Source organism: Tenrec ecaudatus, chromosome 13, assembly GCF_050624435.1.
Source record: "Tenrec ecaudatus isolate mTenEca1 chromosome 13, mTenEca1.hap1, whole genome shotgun sequence".
NCBI classification, from domain to species: Eukaryota; Metazoa; Chordata; class Mammalia; order Afrosoricida; family Tenrecidae; genus Tenrec; species Tenrec ecaudatus.
Window position 1 is genome coordinate 55,601,108 of NC_134542.1, and position 21,237 is coordinate 55,622,344.

A 21,237-nucleotide genomic window follows, 5' to 3' on the forward strand; every position below is an offset into this window, starting at 1 on the left:
TAAGTTGCCTCCACAGTCAACTTAAAAACCTTCAAGTGATCGTACTGTCCTCTTCAAGAAGGCCTCTGAGGATCTGCCGTTTTCTGAAGAATATAACCCCTTAGCTTGCCAAATAAAACCATGCTTTACCCACTCCATACGCAAAATTCAGCGAAGAACTCAGTACGAGGCTGCCTGAGTTTTAAATGCTTTAGGCACAGAACAATGAAATACGATCACCCCGGCCTGTGGGAAGCTCAGTGTCCAGGGAGGACGTTCCTAGCAGGTATCTTAAGTCTATGCCTGCCGCCCCAGCTGCTTTCTCTTTCCTGTCGCGGTTGCTGCTTAAACGGCTCGCAAATTCCTCCGTCACTAACCCTCCCTTCGAGGGCTCTCATCTTGACCGTCCATTCTTTTTCTCTGACCACTAAGTCTAGCAAGCTTATACTTCTCCCTGGACTTTGATTACAATCACTTATTCAAACTTACATGCTTTAAACCAAATTCTTCTCTACGTCAACCTCTATACTGTGAATTTGGAGTCTGTGCTCCAAATCAGCCCCAGTCTTCTGTAGGTCAACCTCTACACTGTGAATTTGGCGTCTGTGCTCCAAATCAGCCCCAGTCTTCTCATCTACTTCACATGGTCTATTCATTTGCGTGCCAATTCACCAGGTTAGAAACGTGCGTTTTATTCTAACTCATTCTCCCAGTCTAAGCGAGCACTAAGCATAATTTGCTTTGTTTTGGTGTTAGAAGCCTATCTACTTCTGTTTATGCAAATCATCCCTATTTGGTTAGGGTAGCCGTTGTGTGTCATAAAGACTCACTCTCCCCTTCATCTTGTTACAAGCAGTCACCTTTCTAAAATCGTGTAGGTGCACAGACATAAAGCAATTCTGACGCAGAGTCTAACAGCATTCTTTAAAGAAACAGAACAACTAATCAACGCTGCATGAAAAAGAAACAGATCCCTGATAAGCGAAACATTACTTAAGAAAGCAAAGTAGAAGTTCCCTCACTTCCTGATCTCAATCCTCATTGTACAATAAAGGTATTCAGACTAGCCTGGTCCACGAATGGAATGGAACGGAGAACGCAGAATAACCCGCCTCCTACAGTTTATCTTGGACAAAGGACTGAAGCACGTGAAATGAGGCAGATAAGCCTCTCAATAAGCCGGGCAGTTAAAACTGATCACCCATTTGCAGAAAAATGAAACAGGACCCCTCTCTCACTCCTATTAAACAATGAGCCCAAGATGGATCAAAGATGCAAGTCTAAAACGTTGACTATAAAAACTGTCAATGAAGATATAGGGACAGATGTCCTTTTAGTTAACAAACAGGATCCCAGCTTGCTCATTAACCTGACATATCCTAGAGGCTGTACTGAAACATCGATCAAAATATTGAGAAAACAATTATTTGTTTTAAAAAGAATAATAAAAGGCACACATTACTATGTAGTTCAAAATATCTTTCTCCACAAGAAACATATTTGCTGGTAAGTGAGAGTACTTTATAAAGTATGGACTCATACAGACAAAAAAGCAGAATTACAAAATTATTAAAAATACAGAAAGATACCTATGGACTGCCCCTCTGCCCCCCCCCAAATAAAATAACAAAGTTGTTGGTTTTTTTTAACAGATTTTTAACATTGTTTTTTACCATGGTGGATTTCATATTCTTTGGTTCCTTGTCCTTTAAAAACCGCTAGACACGGCTGGAAGACATAGAGATTCCTGCAGACGTCAGGCGCAGAGGAGCAGTCAAACCTGCCAACCTAAGCGAGAGGTGGTTAAGCTTTGGCCTGACACAAACATAAAATACTATTCAGCCAGTTTCTAAATATTCATAAAGATAATTTTAAAATTATAGCATTCAGCACAGTTCTAAACAGAAGTATGAAGGAACAATAAAAGAGAAATATACTGTTCACATTTAGTACCCAAACTCAATTTACTTAGAAGAAAAAAACAAAACAAAAGCCACCAAAAGAGTTTAAAACCTGAGAAGATGCAATTTCCAAGAAAGTATGAAGTTGTTTAACAAATCTATCTTCAAAATATAGGAAATGGACACATAATCTCACCCTGGGATGAGAAAGGATTACGAAGTACAAAACCAAGAGCACAAATAAATAAAAATACCATCAAGTGAAGAGTCACATAAATAAAAAGGCAAATAAGAAACTGAGAAACATTTACAGCATTTAAGACAAAGAATCCATTAATAAAAGAGGGGGACAAAATCCTATTAGCCAAAAGAAAATGGATCAGAGACATAAGGATAAAATAAACTGGAAAAGAAATTCTGATTAATTATGAAATTTTACTGGAAAGAGAATATATGAAAGTGAATCACTTTTGGCGTATGAAAATGGTGAGCACGCAACCAGAGATGGTGAAAGGACCAGGCACACATTGCCAGTGAGATTCATTAAATCCAAAACAAACACTGCCATCGAGTACGGAGGATTTAAAAATCTTGAAGAAAATATACAACTTTTGTGTTAAAAACCCCCAATAATAAGGAAATAACTAGACCCATGATGTAATGTTTGATATGAAAGATAACAAATGTGAAACAAACAATACTATGGAATAATCACACATGAAATACTCAAGTCTTCAGGAACAATGAAGCACACACGTATGTATTTATTGTCATGTGAAGTTTATGCTATCGTTGAATGCAAAGAATTCACAACATAGAATATAATTAATTCATTTGGATCCAAAAGGATATATAATAACTTACATGTGTATAGAGTAATTTACATGTGTGCTTCTATTATACCATGCATATATATATACAAATATAGATATACCTACCACATGCTCATATTCACAAAAGGTTTGAAATGCATTATCATACACTCTTGGGGTTATATCAGTAGTGGGAGGATGGGTAAATTTTAGATTTTTTTGTGTGCTTATTTATATATTCCAATTTTTAAACGGGCAAGAAGTATATATACAGAAATAATAAGAATTACAAACAAGAAAAATACTCTGCTATAGTATGTGTGAGGGGTTTTGAACAAGTTTATGAAAAAACGGACTATTTCCCTAAACTTTTTGAAGGCCTCTCAAATTCATGGTACACATTTATCACATGGTAACTAGTCAAGGGAAATAAAAGTTAACCACTTACAAACAGCAGCTAAGTTTTTAGTGGGAAAAAAGAAAACACAAAAATGACTTTTAACCCAATTTCAAATAGTTCTCTAATAGTTTTTGTTACTAAAATTTAATTATATGTATTAAATTAACAAGAAAACATATAAGCCAGAGACTAGGCAGAATATATTTCTCTTACCTGAATATGTTCATTTTTGAGTAAAGTTTTCAGTTTCTTCAACTCAGAATCATTTGAATTTTGATTTTGTCCAAAATCAAAAAATAAGAGCCATCTATGATGAGCCAAACGATCCTTAAAAATAAAGAAATATCGGAGATGGGGAATTTTTATCTTTCTTTGTCTGACTTAAAGTTAACCTTAACTATCCTACCCATTATTTCAAAATATTGTTTATAATATACACTTATTCATAGATTTTTTTAGTTTACTTGGAAGAATGCTATAATAAGTCAAATATATATTGTAGGAGGATGAACCAAAAACTAACTTGACCGCCATAGTTGAGTGCAACTAAGAGGGGCCCTATACAGAGTTGCAGAGACCAGCAGTCAGTCAAGGCTCATCTTTCTCCCCCAGAGTGGAGGTCAGAGGCCCATCCACTAGGGCTCCTTTACAGAAAGCTGAACAACAACAAAAAAAACCCAACCTCACTGCCACTGAGTCGATTCCACCTCACAGTGACCCTACCGGACAGGGCAGGACATCCCGTAGGGGTTCCAAATCGAAGGCAGCCTTGTCTTTCTCCCTAAGAGAGGCCGGTGGTTTTAACCTGTAGACCTCTTGGTTACACCCAATATGTAACCACCACACCGGGCTCACACAGAAAACTAAGGGCTACTAAATTATAAAGTCTTAAAATGAAGATCAATACCATTGCACCAGTATGGTTTTTAAAAGTATGTAACAAATGGTGAAGCATCACAGGTGGGACGACATCAGTTAATTTTGGTTTTCATGACAAGGTTCAGTTGGTAGGGACACAAGCCTAAAGAGCTCTGGGATTAACAATTAGAAAAAAAGACAGTTGTTTTCACCATGGACGCAGTATTTCTAAAGCTACTTCTTAATTTTCAGTGAGCAAATATGAATAATTCTATAAACTAGAACCCACTGCTCAGCAGGCAACTCCAAAAAAATTGCTTGTGTTTCTGCGGCTGCCTTGCTGGGCAGGGGCCTGGGGCGTCCTTAGCCACACCTTCAGCAGCAGCAGCAGCAGCGAGAGCTCAGCCCAGAACTGACTCATGTCTAATTCTTTAGACGGCACCGTCAATGCTCTCTCGTGAAGAATAAAACAACTGCTGATTTTAAAATGTCAAGACTTAAAAATGCTCCCAACTTTTATTAGTACTAAACATTTTTAATCAAAACATTACCTCTAGTGTATTTGCCGAAAGGACTTCAAAACCTGGAAGACTGCTCATTACTTCCAAATATATTTCTTTAGCATCCAGCGAATTAAGACTCTACAATAAAAGAATATTATAAGCTTTTCGCATAATAATTATATTAAGTGATTTTTATTTTTTCCTTTTCCATAGTTGGAAATCATAGAAGTTAGCTCTTCAAGTTATTTATTCCAAACATTTTCCTTCTTTCCAGAGACACACGTTATTTTTAAAAACAATTATTACATATATAGCTGAGTTATTTCTTTAAAAAACTAAAGATGTAAATTATTTAAAAAATGCCCTTGTGAGGGTTTCTTTAAGTGTACTTTTCTATTTACTGTAAAACCCCTAGAACAACCTGGTGTGACCTCTGAATCATCTGAAAAATCTGGCTTATGTTCAGTTGGCTTTACTGTTAATCTTATTTTCCAGAATGACAATGCTTTACAAATTCCTATGACACTAGATTAAGACCCCTCATGGGAAGTCTCTGGGTGGTGCAGACAATGAACTCACTGGCTGCTGAGTGGAAAAGTAGAGGCCTGACCAAGTCCACCCACAGTTGCCTTGGAAGAAACTTGGCACTCTACCTCTGAAAAACTAGCCATTGAAAATCTGAGGCGCAGTCTACTCTGACGCACATGGGATCCCTTCAGACTGGAGCGGACAGGATGGCAACTGGCTTTAAGACACTTCATACCTCACTTGATAATGGATAGTCTGATGAAAACATAAAACTAGGAAATTAGAATAGATCTTAGAGCCTTTTACACAGATTTAAAAAAACAAACTTACATTTGTACTAACAGATTTTCAGTATGATTCAGATTTAGGTATTGTATTTAAAGCTTTACAGACACACTCCTTCCTAACACACCTCCATTATTCCTGCCCATATTTCCTCTGTCCCTGCTTTTCCCCAGACTTTACTGCTGGCCGAGCTGCCAAGGAAGTCGCTGTTCAACACAGCACAGCGGCAGCGACCCGCAAGGAAGCATACTTGGTGGCTGACAAAACAAAGCTTAATAATTCTGATTTTACAACCACCCTTTCACTTAGTTTCCTATTTTCTGCAAGAACCCTTACATAGATCTTTAGTCATGAACAACCTAAGTTCACAACTGACCTGCTGTGATGTGAAATCTGACATGGGAATGGTGTCACAAAACAGAGATTCTCTTAAAAAATAAAAATGCGGAGTCCACGGTATAAATATTCCAGAGGAGTTATAGGAATTCTTGTTATTGAGGTGTTAAAATGTCAAAATGGAAATTTTTAACACATCATGTCTATAATTCATCGACTTGTCAGGTTCACTATATCTTTAAAAATTGCTTCTTAGAACAAATAGGCTTGACAAAATTGGATGTAGGATTGTTAATAAAAGCTGTAAGAGCCGCCAATAAAATGATCTAAAAAACAAACAAACTGCATCTTAAAAAAAAGAGCACCCGCTAAATGAGGAGCTGATATCAGGGGCTCAAGTGGAAGGCAAATGTTTTGAGGATGATGGTGGCCACAAATGCACAGATGTGCTGACACATGGATGTGTATGTGGATCGTGATAAGAATTGCACGAGCCCCCAATTGAATGATTAAAAAAAGAGCAACCTAGCTAAGTGTGTCAATAACGAATCCACCGCTGCTGTTGGGTACCTGCTACACAGCAAGTGCAAAGGACGTACGTACCAAAGGGGGGCACGCTGTGCCGTCCTCACGTAGGTTGCTGTGTTTGAGCCTACTGCTGCGGTCACCTATCGGTCAACCCCCTCACTGAGGTCTTCCTCTTTACTGACCTTCTTCTCAGCATGACGATGCCCCTTTGCAGGGGCTGGTACTTCCTGATACCATGTCTAAAGTATGCGAGACAGTCTCACCACCCTTCTTTCTAAGCATCATTCCAGCTGTACTTCTTCCAAAACGTATTTGTTCATTCCCCTGGCCAGAACCAAACAAGAAACCCCTAATGCCACTGAGTTGATCCCAACTCATTATGACCCTGTAGAGCTGGTTCTCCACCTTCCTAACGCCATGGTCCTTTGATACAGTCCCTCATGTTGTGGTGACCCCCCCCAACTATAAAATTATTTTTATTGCTACTTAATAACTGTGATTTTGCTATATGATGAGTTGGGCGACCCTGTGAAAGGGTCGTTTGAGGACCGCTGCTGTTGAGGGTTTCCGGAGCTATCAATCAATCATCATAAAAGCTGACAACCTCATCTTTTTCTGGAGGAAGAGCCGGTCGGTTTGAATCACCGACCTTGAGGTCAGCAGTCCAATGCTCAGGCAGCAGCAGCACAGTTCATGGCATATTTAAGATTCTTTGCCAAGACCAAAATTCAAAGAAATTTTCTTCAAACTTCCTTATTTATTGTCGAGCATTCACATGTATATGACATGACATGACATGACTGAAAATATCATGGAATGGATCTGGCTCACCTAAACTCTGAAGGTGACATCTATGCTTAAAAATTTTTTTTTAATTAAAAAAATCTGTTTTAATAGAGATGGCTTTATTAATGTTAAATAGGATCCAGGTAAAGATAAGCCATCCGCATGAAGGAAGCCAGCAGCATAAAGCCATAACGGTTTCCAAAAGGTCTTGGCCACATGGCTCACTATAAAAACGGACATCAAAGGCAATCACACACAATCCTGACGGGCGGCAGGTCAAGTGATCACTGTGGCAGGCAGGACTACAGAAAGGGAAAGGACCAGGAATGGGATGTGTACAGAACCACAGATTAGAAATGCTTACATGGTTGCTTCTGGGGCCCTCTGATCACCTTGGTTGGGGTCTGACAGACTCAGGGCCACGTGGAATGTCCAGGTAAGCGCCAAGGCCAGGACTTGCCGTCCCGGGCTGGCTAAAACCTACCCAAACAGAGCTCATCGCCAGGAGTGCTTCAGTGGCATTGCCCAGCTTGCTTGCGCATACTTTCTGCTTGGGTTAGTTCTTTAAGCTTCCTACTCTCTTTCCTTCCATACCGTTCCATCCCGACCTGGCACAGCAGGTTGGGAGGTCACTTCCACTACTCAAAAGGACCAAAGGGAGGTGAGTGACATGCTCAGGGTTCATAGCTGGTTCACTTGAGAGCATGGCAGGGATGTTGGGAGGGAAATGGAGAGCTAAATACGAGGATAAGAATAACGTTCTAAAACTTGACTGTGGTGATGGTTGTACCACTCGTAATATTGAATTATTGAAGTGTATGATTTGTGAATTATATGCCAATAACACTGTTTGATAGAAAAAAAATTTAAAACAGTGATTCATACCAAAGTGGCTCCAGAAGGAAAGTGGACCATAGTACTTGCTTTAACATCCAAACTTTTACAAAGGTTGTCCTGGACGGCACAGTCCATCCAGCCCACGTTAACAAGACCGTCCTAAAGGGGACAGAAAACAAACAGGACACGTTGTGAACGGACGAAACAAGCTCAGAAATGTGGCTTTACTGAGATAAAAATACAACTTTCCGATTGTAAATTTAAAACTTTTTAAACAGAACACTCAATTCCTTGGTAATGAATTTTTGTTCAGAATCCCCTTCTAGGCGATTGCTTTCACAGTTCTGTATAGGGAAAGTGGGCAATGTCATCAATGTTTATGAAAAAAATCAAACTAACAAAAAAACCTTTTCATTAACTGTCCTTTGCACAAGGATCATATGGTTCACCAGTTGAGTGTCTGTGTGTCTGCATGTGCATTTAACTCAATGCCTTTCCAGTTGTCACCTATTGTGGCTGAGCTCCTTTGATCAGCAAGGTCTTATAAATATGTAATGTAGATCTCTCAAGACTTCCAAGTTCTGAATAAAAATTTTGGACCAGTCAAATTGGTAAACAAAAAGTGGTCTAGCATACAGTTATTTGGGATTCCAGGGGAAAAGAGAAAGAAACAATAGTTGAAATGTTATCAACAGATAAATTTTCACAACTGATGAACTATATTAATCTACAGATTAAACAAGTTCAAGAAGTCTCAAAGAGCATAAGTGAAGACAAAAAACACTAATTTAGGCCAAAGGTGAAACCGTAGTCAAATTATAAAGTTTTGGGCAGTGACTGACAATGAAAGTACATGACAAGATTTATGGAATATTGCTCATTAGTTGAAAGGGCATTTACTGTTATGTATATGTTTATCAGAACAGAAGGATTACAAACAAATGAGATGAATGTTCAAGAACCTGCCATGAAAAATATTTGAAATCAATTGCTACGTGTGTTTAACACGGTGACATAATTTTATAAAATGTCTGATGCTTACCAACATGCCACTAAGCCTGAGTCGTGTCTGAGGAGTCAAGCAATCTGGGGGCGGAAAAAAACTTATGAGGCAACCTGAGGTTATTAAGAGTACAGCTCCACCCACTTTCCCCCAGTTACCATGCTGACTCCAGAGCAAATTACTGGGCTTTCCTGATAAATACTGAGAACATAATTTACCAGATGGATACTGAATCTCATTCTGTATACATACCCTCCTGTTTTATGATGTCTCCTTAGCCTCTCTTAAGGCCCCTGGTAGCTTAGTGTTAGGTTGCTAACCACAAGATCAGCAGTTCAAACCTGCCAGCTGCCCCCTGGGAGAAAGATGGTTTTCCGCTCTGTAAAGCTTTACATCCAAAGGAAAAGTTCTACTCTGTCTGATATAGGGTAGCTATGAGTCGGAACTACCTTGATGGTAGTGAGTTTGGTTTGGGTTTTAATTCCCTCGTTTTTAGCAGCAAGGAAAAAGAGTAATTTTCTCAAGTGTCCCTTTAGGATTTTACTTTCATCTCCTTATCAACAATGTCCCTACCCAAAGGATCTTATGAATTAGGAGAAATGGAATATATCAGACCTATTTGATAAAGACGTGCAAAAAACAAAAAAACAAACACATAGTCATCAAGTCCACTTCAAATCATAGTGACCCGATACAGGGTGTCTAGGCCTACACATTTTCATGGGAGCAGACAACCTCATCTTTCTTCCAAAGAGCGGCTGGTGGGTTTCAACCGGTGACCTTAAGGTTAGTAGTCCAATGATTACCTAACAGCACCAGGAGAGTTCCTCACACAGAACACACAGAGATAGCGAAAATAATTATCTGCAGTGATAAGTAAAACAGAGTTTTAAAGTTTTCATGTGTACATGGATAAAAATCTAAGTGTTAGGCCAAAATGAGACAGCTTTTCAGGGGCAGGCTGGGTTAGGCCGAGTTTCTGCTGCAGGCAATACCTTCTCAAATGGCCCAAAGAGTCTGAGAAGCGAAGCAGGCAGAAAAGACTTAGGTTAAGACTAAACATATAATAATACACTAATGAATTAAGATAGTTTTTAATAATGATACCTTTTCCTTAACCATTCTCATTATTTGAAAGAATTTACAGTTGTGATTTTTGTACAAAGGGAAATGAATTTTCAACTTAATTCAGTAAAGGGAAGGTCCATAGAAATGGGGAGTTGTCTTCTTCAACTATATAATGATATGCGACAAGTATGTATCAATTTTTAATATTCAAAAGTATGGGGAAATATACTTAATTCTGAAATGAATGATAAATAAAGGGCCTGTATAATCTGTCATCTGCTAAATTTTTCCAAACTACTGGAAGGAACAATTTATCATGATATATTAAAATTAATTGTATGCCCACTTACATGTAAAATAACCAAAAAGGTAAATATCCACTAGGCAAAAATTATAATCTTGGATACAATTCATAGTTTCAAGTAGTGTAAAATCCATAGCGGTAGCCCTGTCATACTGTCACTTAAAACTTAAATGATAAGTCTATCATCATAATAAAACAGCAAATAAAATTACCTCTTCCGCTGGAACAAAAAGTGATCAGCCAGCTAATACCAGCAGCAAAAGCAGTTTGGATGGAATTAACAAAGTTTCCTTAAAAGAAAATAAAGCAAATTTATCACCTGTTACTTGATAACGGAAACATTCTTTAAAAGTTTTTTGCTTCTAATCTCACTCTTGCTATCCATTTGAGTAGGACAATTTAACTCACTGAAAGTTCTCTTGGGCACATCAAATTCCTTCTCAGGGAATTCCCCCTTCTTTTTAACTGGAGACTCCAAAATCATTACTTCTCAAAAGGAATTCAGACGGTACGGTCCCTGGGATGTGGACTGTGTTTACTCGTTCAGCAGCCACATCTCTCTCCAGATGCCACACTACAAAGTGCCCATCCTCTTATTAGGTTGATGGAGAAGGACTTCCAGGGCCCCAAACTTACAGAGATCACTTAAGACTTACCATTTCGTATCAAGACAGACTAGATAGGAACTTTAAAAAATGTATTTCCGAACCCTTTCTCTAACTGGGTTGATTTATGTTTTATGCTCTCCTTGAGGGGCAAAGCTCACCTCTGTCACAGCTGTCACTACACTGCAATGTAAAAGTTTACAAATGGTCTCCCTCATTAAAATTCCAAAGCACAAAACAAAAAGCACTGCCAAGCAGTCAGTGCTGACTCACAGCGACCCTACAGAATAGGGTAGAATTGCTCTTGTGGGTTTCCGGGACTGTAACTCTTTATGGGACAGAAAACAGTTACCATTACATTCAAAACAGTTACCAGTACCATTATGTACTATGTACATAAATGCACGGTATTTAACTGAGATAAAACTGGTATTCAATGGATAAAACAAATATCCCATCAGCCACGAATACTGTGGAGGTCATTTCATGGATACTTCTGAATATTTATATATGTAACTGTTTTCGATTGATAAATTAAAAACCTAGGATTAGAAGAGTTCTTAAACTTCAAAATTATACTGGATAGGCATGAATTTACTGTCTATATACTTATGAAGGCAATGAAGCATTTGCATAATAAAACATTTAGCTTTCAGAGTTGATTTTTCCACCTAATCCAAACTACCTCATCCCCATGTGCCACATCTCGATGGTTTCAGCCTCTGAAGAATTCATTTGTTAGATGCCCACTATTTAATAGGGGTTGGGGCCAATGACACATTTCCCCTTTATAGGGCCCAGAAACGCCACCACTAGAACAAAATATCACCACCGGAAAATGTGAAAATACTCATTTCAAAGTATCTGTGAAATCAAGCAAGTTAGGAAAATAACATTACCTGCCGATAACTCGGTCACAGTGCTTCTGACATGCTGCATGGCAAACCTCACTAAATCTTCCTTGGATCTGTCACCATGATATTTCACTGCAGTCTGTTTTTGTTTAACACAAAAAGAAACATCCTTTACTTTTTCTTTTTAAAGCTCATTAAAAATGTCAAATACTTTTGCTCTGACATTATGTTGAATGATACAGGAAGACCTGTCCATCATTCCACAGTACAGCATAGCTTCAAATAAACACTCTGCAGAATCTAACTGTACAGAATCCATGGAAGACAGTTTAATAATACTCTTCCCAATCACTTCCATTTAGTTTCACCATTGAAAACTGATTTAACAAATAAAAAGGAGACTGGATATTTATATTCCATGATTTAATAGCTATAAACCATGAAGTACACATATTGGTAAATGATGCTTTTTAAGACAGAAGCTGGAATTTGAAAATATTGAATTCAGAAAGATAGCAAAGTCAAAGTAACAGCACGTAAAAGTATTCCTAATTCGGTCCAAGAAGGTTTACTGTAACTACAAAGACTCGCTGAAGGTCCTAAAACACAACTTAAAAATAAAAACACCTCAGAAGTCGACAAATCATACCTTCTCTAGAATTTCATTTGTCATTAAATTCCACAATTAAAAAAAATCCAGCATTAGTCCTTACCATTCCAGATCTGAAAATGAGGAGGCTGGGGTAACTCTTGACTCCCTTCAGTTGGCACAGCATCCTATCGTCTCCACAGTTAACAGCTCCAATCCGGAGCAGCCCGTCCACTTCTTTGGCAAAGTCTCTCCACTACGAGAAAGCAGCAGCACACGTTCTCCTGAGAGTGCATTCTTCCCCACGCATTCTTTACGAGGGGGGTTTTAATCAAATATTTAAAAGACAAAAACAACGACAGCAACAACAGCCGAAAACAAACCTAAAGTAACAGATCAACTAGAACTAAAGACACTGAAGTGGTAAGCAAGATGTAAAAGCGTAGGTACCGTGGGAGCTAGATCATGGCAGTGTGAACATCCCGGGGAGTAAAAGTTGACAAACCACAGTTCTCCAGAATTAACAGCGGCATCTAAAAGTACAGAATTAGTTATTTACTAAATGTTCATGAGTATTTTACCTTAAAAAAGCTTTCTTTTCGGTGGAACTGACTTTTTTAAAAAATGCAGTATGTTATAAATCATTAATGACACCATTATATTTTGTATGTAAACATTTTGTTCTGACAAAGAAGAAAATATTTCAGTTCTCAAACAGTGTCCTTGGTTTTATAAAACCTCTCTGAAGCCTACACTTGACCAGTACAGCCCACGTGCCCATGAAGCTGGAGAGAAGGGCAGAGGCTAGTGGCGGGGAATGTGGTTCCGCCCAGTAGTTGGGGCAATTGCTTTAAAATCCAAGTGAATCAAATAGTAGACTCACATGATAAAGTATAACGGAAGATGCAAGGAATAATATGGAATCCTTGCTGCTAAATAAGAGATTACCCTGGGAAATTGTTTTGTTTGAAAAAGCATGAAATCAAGGTTTTTAACAATTAAAACCATCAATACAGATTTGCTGAAACAGATTTGCCAGACAGAGAACGTTTAGTCAACAACGCGTTATCCACGCGAATCTATCGCTTCCTTCCTGGGGGGTCTGGAAAGTTTCAAGGGCGCTGCACAAGCAGACAGGCTCCCTCCTGGATTACGAGATAAAGAGCACCCGAGGTCTTCATTGCTAGGTGGGTGCTATTTTGCCCCCCTTTCTGAAAAGGGAGCAGTAGGCCCAGAACGTTTGGTGCCCCATGATCTGTAGGATCCCCTGACACAAGTAAATGATCTGATCCACTTCGACATTATAATAAGGCAGCAAAACACTCTCTTCTATTTGCACACCAATTTCTAAGAATAAGCACAGGCAATTTCAGCTCCTCTTTAACTTCTTGAATTTGCCTGTGGAGTCCCTATTTAGACTGGCCTGGATAACATCTTCTATTGTTGAAATACTATCTTGAACTTGTTTTTAATCATTAACGTGTTGATAAAATAATGCATTATAATGTAGAGAAAGATAACATGTTTCATAAAAAGGATGCGGATGCACAACGTTATTTTCTGTCCTAAATACGAACATTCCAGGGTTCCATTCCTGGGAAAGGTGCCTCATGTAATGGGATGGACACTCCCATCGCAAACTGGAAAAGTAGGCAAAATAGGAAAAGGCATCAGCTTATCAAGGTGCCTCTGGATAGATTGTAACCATTCACCTTCTGGCTAATAGTAACACTTCACAATTTATGCCTCCCAAGAACTTCATGGGGCCATAGGACCAAACATGACACTCAAGGCACATTTAAGAAACAGCCCTGGAAATAAAGCTGAACTGGAAATGACCAGCCCACTCAAGGTCCAGAACTCCATTTCTAAGTAATTTTAATCTCTGTATGGAAAAACCCGATCTGAGATTGTCAGTGACCAGATAGAAGAAAAGATAACTCTTCTCTGAAAGAAAACATACATTACCTTAAAATAGCTTTTATAATTATCTGTAAGTAACACACAAAGACAACTGTGGAGCCAAAAACTAATAGAGAGGACAGCAGTAGACAGACCCATACCAGGTAGGCTGCGTGACACTGACACACGTACAAACTGAAGCCACTCGCCATGCCGGCCAGATCCCGTTAGCTGCTGCCGCTGCTTTAACCCTGTTTTTTTAAATCCTTTAGTTGGGGGTTCTTACGGCTGTTATAATACTCCATACATCAGTTCTATCAAGCATATTTGTACATGTGTTGCCATCATCACTTTCTAAATTCCTTTAGCTTCTTAAAAAAATGAGGATATTGGTGATACAGTGTGTGTGGCTCTTAAAAAACAACAACTGTAAAATATCTGAAGAACTAGGAATCTAATGCAATATTTGTAATTTTCTAAAATGCAACAAAAAAGAGTATTTTTATAATTTGAGTTTTCATGTTGATTTTCATACCAGTCATAAGCTAAGGCAAAACCAAATTCAGGGTCCCAGAGCTAATTCTGACTCAGCATCCTTAGATAAGGTTTCCGAGGCTGTAAGTCTTTACAGGGGGCATACATCTTTTTTCTCGATGAGTGGCTGGTAAATGAAAATCCTTGCCCTTGCAAGTAACAGGCTAACGTTTAGGCAACAATGCCACCAGGGTGCCCACACTAAGCATAGGTCGCATTAAGTCTGCCTCCAAAATAACCACTTTACTTAGCCAACAAGGAAAAAAAGTGTTTGTCTGTTTTTAAATTAAGTTTGCAGCAAGTTCATCTGGCATCTAAGCCAGCCCCGAAATGATGAGGCTATGTGTTAGGTTTAGCTCATGTTTTAGCCCTCTTACTTAGTACACACACGTCTGCATGTCCCTGCAGTCACAGCCATGCTTTGGTGACGGTGCACCGCCTCACTGTATGTCATTCTCTTTACCACTTGCTGTCAGGGTGGGTCCGACTCACGGAGACCCCAGGTGTGTCAGAGTGAAACTGCCCCCAGGGCTGCTCAAGAGCTGGCTTTGCAGAAGTCAGCTTTCTTTCTAGGCCCCTCTACGTGGCCACGAACATCCAACTTTTGTTACGGAGGAGCACATTAACCACTTGTACCAGCGAGGGTTCCCTTTTTCATTTTAACACATTATCTCTCTAAAATCGGAAAAATAAAATGTTTTTGTATCAAACACATTTGTTCCCAAGAGTTTTAGAAAAGATATCAAACTTGTTAGAAATCACCTGCCCCCCAAACTTACCAAATTCTCTTCTCTCCAATGTTATGATTTCAGGATCGTCGTCATAAATACCTAATTGCAAAAGCATAAAATGAAAACATAAAACTCACTCTGGAGTCCTAACTATGCCAAAATCAGACTACTGTACTAAATCTCAAACTTGAAGATTATATACCAAACTGCCAAGAGAAAAGCTAAAGTAAGTAAAAGCGTTTGTGACTAAATTGAAGAACAATCTAAACATATTAACTTCCTAAAATGGACTATTACAGGTGAAGGAGGTTGGGTATGGTCTCAACATTCAACTCATTTCATCTGCGAAGAAAAACTTTTATTATATATACCTTAAATATACTACTTTGAAACACTTAATATACCCAGTGGAAGTTGCAAAAATAGAAAACTTTTGTGTACCTTCCAACCCAGCTTCTTCTACGTAGCTGCAGTTCAATATGAAGGCCAGGAACATGACACTGGCTCCTTACTGTTGACTGGACTACAGTCAGGTCACGCTCTTTGTAAGAAGTGGTATCACTTTTAAAATATTTTCCACCACCAAGAACATATGCAGAGGAAGAAACAAACTCATGTCCTAAATATAATGATCAAAATCATGCCAAGGGGAAGTTTTCTTCTTATTAACATATCAAATTCTCCGATCATATTAAGAATGGCTATCACACCAGGGGTCAGCCACCGGGCAGGTCGCAGAACAAACACTGGAAGCTTTGCAGAATCCAGGGTCTCTGCCGCAACTACTCAACTCCGCCCCTGTGATCCCCAGCAGCTGGGGACAATACAGGAAGCAAGAAGTGGGGTTGTGCCCCAATACGTTTGTTTATCAACAAAGGCTGGATAGGCCTTGGGGATGTGGTTTGCTAACGACTGATAGGCTACTGAAGTGAGAGCGTTGACTTGAAATTCATGCTATGAATAGACAGCGAGTCTTGAGAAACAAAGCCCCAGGTATACATTTACAGTGTTTTCATTTAGTGAAGTGTCATACTACAGTCCTTAACTCCATTTGAAGCTCGTTAATGATTAGCAAAAGTATCAGATACTGGCATGCTCCCTTCCTGCCTCGATACCCAGGTTTACCGTCACTCTCCCTGGCTTTTCTACTTCCTTCCTCTGCTTCTGCCGCCTTTCTTACTCCTGTCACCCACATCAGCTATGACTAATAAAGGCTTCATAGAAGGTAAGCTGGAGAGATCACTGTTAAAGCTTAGGAACAATGACTGTCTAAAAGACATCGAAAGGCTTTAATATTTAACTTCTAAAAAGCTTTTTTCGTTGAATAGCTATCTTCATTTTAAAATTACTTAGTCAGATAGTGACCAATATAGCTTTATCTCTAAATATCCACTTTTCATCCTTTTGTACGCCACTCCCCGGCATACTAAAGAGAGGGTCAACGTGATGTGGACTATGTGGGTTAAACGGTGAAGCAACATAATCCAGACGGTGAGACTTTTCTAAATTCACTCACATACAAACGCATCCTACCAAAGTCGTAATGGTAGTAGCTCCAACTTTCATACTGGCTTCTTCCTTGATTGTCTGCAAGCCCCTTTTCTCCGTACTTGTCATACTTCTTCCGCAGATCTTCATCTTTGAGAACTTCATACGCCCTATTAATTTTCAAAAACTCACCATGTGCATTTGGATTATTCTATGAAAAAAACGAGAAACAACAGTGGCTTCAGATACATAATCCAAGTCCCTTCCAAAGCTAAATGTAGATCTAATTCAATCCTGAGTTTTCTGGAGGTTAGCTAGCAGATAAGGTGTGTAGGTGTGAGGATTGACTTGTGCTTAACTATTAACCTACAGGTTGGTGGTTCCAACGCAAGGAAGACAGGTCTGATGAGCTGCTTCCACAACGATTATACCCAAGAAAATCCCAGTCCCAGTCCCAGTCCCACTTGGTAACACCTAAGGTTGCTGTGGGCTAGAATGAACTCGGTGGTGGCAGGGGCATGGCGGGCAGGAGGGCATGGGTGGAAATAAAAAAGTATTTTCAAAGAAACTATCAATTAAAAAAAAGGAAAATGAGAACTGAGTTTTTAGACGGTTGAAAGATATGATTACACAATATCAGTCATTTATGAAATGTTTCTGAGAACAAAATGATTACTAAGCATGTTCAGACTCAATCTTTTAACCATTTGTTAACCTCAAAGGCATTTTTAAAGGAATAGATGTGACCTTCTATCTAAGGTATATATTTATTATGTAAATAAAGGCATATATTTCAATTCAATTTCAATTCATCAGATAAATTAAGAACCATTTCCACAGGAATAATGAAAAACTGGTCAGAAATGTGATTTATTACTGTATTTAACTGTTTCATAGAAATGCTTTCAATCAATTTCTGAATAAGGGAAAGAGTCCTGGAGGCCTGAGGAAGAACCCCTCTAAACCGTAAGGGGAGCCGTCGGTTCCCATAGAGACGACAGCCTAGAACACCCCATGAGTTGGCACAGACTGTGGCAAGGAGCTTGGATAAGAAAGGTCTCAGGTCTTTCATAAGGAAACTTAAAAAAAAAAATCATATGCTGAAATTTTAAAGAAAAACCGTAAAAAGAACAATGCAGATTTTTGGAAAAGATTACCAACTAGCAAGGTTTTGAAACAATTGGGTTTTCTGCTTAACTTCAGAAAAGTAAATGATCTTTATTTTAAAAAGTCTTAACTAGAAAATGAGAAGCCCGTAACACAAAACCATATCTTTCTCCTTGCGAATGCTGAGTACCAAATATTACTAAGAAAAAATCAATGAAGCAAATAATAAAAATAACAAAACTGACACCACATTCACTTTCAGAAGTTACAATATTAAATACCTATTACTGGTATACTAAGTTTTGGGTACACTCAAGTTGCAACCAATAATAGTTTCTAATTTTAGTCGGGGAGAAAGTACTAAAAATCAAAGCATGCTATTATTAGTCATTACTGCTATTTTTAGCAAGACATTTATTTTCCAAGTTCTAAACCAAATAATTTTTCTGTTATCATCTGATCTGAACCTACTTTAAGTACTAAGCAAACCACAGATACTATTGTTTCTATTGGAGGAGTATCTTTAGTAGAGTTTTTGGCAAGAGCTTATAAATTACTAGACAATTGCATTTGGGGACTGATGTCCCTTCACGCCATTCTAAAGCAGAACGTACTGCCTTTTCTATTTTCTTAGCATAGCAGCTGCATGATGATTTTAGACTTCTGAAGCAGGAATTTACAGTAATTTAAGATCAAAGCATCCTAACTTGCTAAAATACACGAAGCAGATAGATCTTAAAAAGAAAGTTTTACTCACTGGATTTTTATCAGGATGTAACTTCAGTGCCAATTTCTTGAAAGCTTGCCGTATTTCTCTGCTGCTTGCTGTTTTGGAAATGCCTAGCAAACTATAAAAATCCTGATCCGTGCCTACTAGAATGGCCATATACACTACTAAAAAACAGAGAATGATCTTTTTCAAGTCTCTGACACAGTCACTTTTATTGAACCAGGCACCCATTCTGTTTCTTCTAAAAGTTCCGCTTTAGGTGAGCGTTGAGACACACTGCCGGTTCCACGTTGATATCGTTGATACCGCATGCAAGTTGGCGGCCCGCTGTTCACATTACTCCAAGGGTGAGTCAAACGTCACAAACCGTCCCCCAAAAGGTTAACCTACAGAGAGAAAGCCAGACAGTCAAAATACATTTAAATACAAAGTAGCAATGACACCATGTGTTTATCAAGTGACCCAGTGGGTAATGCACTTTCCATTACATGGTAAATCGGGGGTGTAGCAGGCTCTACGCTCCACTGCTTCCAAGCAGCTAGATCACTGAAAGCACTCAAGACAGCCCAGAAAGGGTGGTGACGGTCGTGGCTGGCTGGAGTATTTAAAACAAAACCAAAACTTCTCACAACAAAAAGCCCCATCCACAGATCCACACCAGAAGGGTAGGCAAAAGCGGCTTCCTTCCTGTTTTCTACTCGGCTGAAGCGGAGTCTTTTTGTGGCACTTTCCCTTTTTAACGTCTTCTTCACCCTTCGCAGGCTGCCACTCTTCTTGTCCATCAGACTGCACTTGCAGGAAAGGTCATTCGGACTCACAGTGCAGAGGCTGATTCTCCACAGGGCCTGGACTTCTCCCGTAACCCTCTACAGACGGCACTTCAGCAGCCTGCAATCACCTCATCGACGTGAAGGTGGACAAATCATGGAGCTGCACGTTAACAGCGCAACCTCAGCGCACCGTTTGTTAGGTATTAATAGACGCAGGAGAGCAGAGACAAAGAAGTGTGGCATGGCCTGCTCACTGTTGGGCACAGAATCTTCCCATCACCTTTCAACTTGTCTGCTTTAAAGATCTGCGAGCTTTGAAAAATGGAACTTCCTAGGATCCCGCTGCTCACTTCTCCCAGTGCACTTCGACCCTACCCTTTCCGCCTTACCTGGGAAAGCTCGTCAGCTCGTCCCACCCTCCTTTCAATCCCAGGAATGCTGTCTTTGTAAGCTACGGAGACAAGGACTAATGCCCGTGGACACTCGAGCCGCGTTGGGGGAGAGAAGGGCTTTCCAGTGGATAACGTGTTGGAGCCTGGGACTGCCACCGCCGGGTGGGCGTGGCGGCCGGGCGCACCCCGTGCAGACCTGCGGGATGGGTGGCGACTGCAGGGCCGGGCACCGCGGATGCCCCGTCGGGCGCCCATCCCGGCGGGATGCGGGGCGGGGGAAGAGCCGGGGATGCGCGAGGCAAACTTTCTCCCGCGGCCGATGGCGCCCCGCGCCGGGGTCCCCGGGCGACAGCGTGACCCTGGGGCAGCGAGCGAGCAGCGGACAAGGCGCGCGAGCCCGCGGGAGCCGCGCGGCCGGAGGCTCAGGTGCAGCGCCCGGGTCGCCCCTCCCTGGCCAAGGGCCCCGGCCCGGCCCCTGCCCACCTCCGAGCAGCGCGGCCGTCTCCGGCTGCCACTCGCCAGTGCCCGAGCGCGGGAGGCGGGCCCTGCGCGGCCGAGGCCGACGGCGCGTGCCCCGGGAGCGGGAGCGGGAGGCGCGCACTCCCGGCCGCCGGCCGGCCGGCTCCGCTCGGGACGGGAAGGCGAGCGGCCGCGGCGAGGTCCGGTCGGCTCCACAGACGCCGGTCCGCACGGCGGGGCCGGGGCGGGGCCTGCGCGGGGCATTGTGGGAAAGGCGTGGGGGACGCTGCGCGGGAGGGCGGCATCCCGGCCGGGCGGGCGCGGCGGCGGCGAGGGCGCCGCGGGGTTAGGTTGACGTGTCGACTGTTCGAGATCCGGCTCCGGCTCCGGCTCCGGCTCGAGCCCGGCCTGGAACCCGCCGCGCCCCGCGCCCCGCGTCCCGCGCCAGCACAGCCGGCGCCGCAGGGTGGAGCAAGGCCAAGTCCGTCCCTTCCTGGTCCCGTTGCCATGGTGACAGGGAAACCCGGGACGATTGCCACTTGCGAGTTCCCAGTGACCCTGTTCTCCCCGAAGGGAAGTTGAGTTGTAGAGCGTTTGTCTGGTTAATTGGTGAGTCAAAAGGGACATTTTGCGCGAAGTTTGACTAAAGTGACATCGATCGCAGTGTCAGCCTAGCGGGCTGCAGAGGCAATGAAACCACTGGTGAAATAAAATATTTGCAGTGTCGCACCAAAGGAGCCCCGTTGGTGCATCGGTTAAAATGCCCCACTACTAGCCAGAAAGACTGGTTCGAACTAACCGTCCCCATGGAGTGGGAAAGATATGGCAGCTGGCTTCCTTTAAGATTATGTACTGTCAGGGCGTTCCATGATGCTCACCTTTCCAACAGATCTCTGAGGACAAAATAGGTACATAGAAATGTGAAGGACGCTGATGGTGCCCGGCTAT

General features: G+C 41.1%; 1 protein-coding gene across 1 annotated transcript in view; it reads right to left on the reverse strand.

Moving 5' to 3' along the window:
• The window catches only part of DNAJC10 (DnaJ heat shock protein family (Hsp40) member C10), a 37,047-nt gene extending 16,515 nt beyond the window's left edge, over positions 1 to 20,532 (reverse strand). Inside the window, exons 1-13 of the mRNA XM_075528871.1 lie at positions 20,314 to 20,532; positions 18,696 to 19,054; positions 16,877 to 17,042; positions 15,392 to 15,442; positions 12,627 to 12,709; positions 12,301 to 12,432; positions 11,633 to 11,726; positions 10,341 to 10,418; positions 8,796 to 8,839; positions 7,802 to 7,912; positions 4,502 to 4,591; positions 3,306 to 3,419; positions 1,653 to 1,767 (exon numbers count right to left, since the gene is read on the reverse strand). Coding sequence (XP_075384986.1) covers positions 1,653 to 1,767; positions 3,306 to 3,419; positions 4,502 to 4,591; positions 7,802 to 7,912; positions 8,796 to 8,839; positions 10,341 to 10,418; positions 11,633 to 11,726; positions 12,301 to 12,432; positions 12,627 to 12,709; positions 15,392 to 15,442; positions 16,877 to 17,042; positions 18,696 to 18,899 — 1,282 coding nt within the window. The 5' untranslated portion in view covers positions 18,900 to 19,054; positions 20,314 to 20,532. The remainder of the gene's footprint in view (positions 1 to 1,652; positions 1,768 to 3,305; positions 3,420 to 4,501; positions 4,592 to 7,801; positions 7,913 to 8,795; positions 8,840 to 10,340; positions 10,419 to 11,632; positions 11,727 to 12,300; positions 12,433 to 12,626; positions 12,710 to 15,391; positions 15,443 to 16,876; positions 17,043 to 18,695; positions 19,055 to 20,313) is intronic.
• Positions 20,533 to 21,237: the final 705 nt, after the last annotated feature.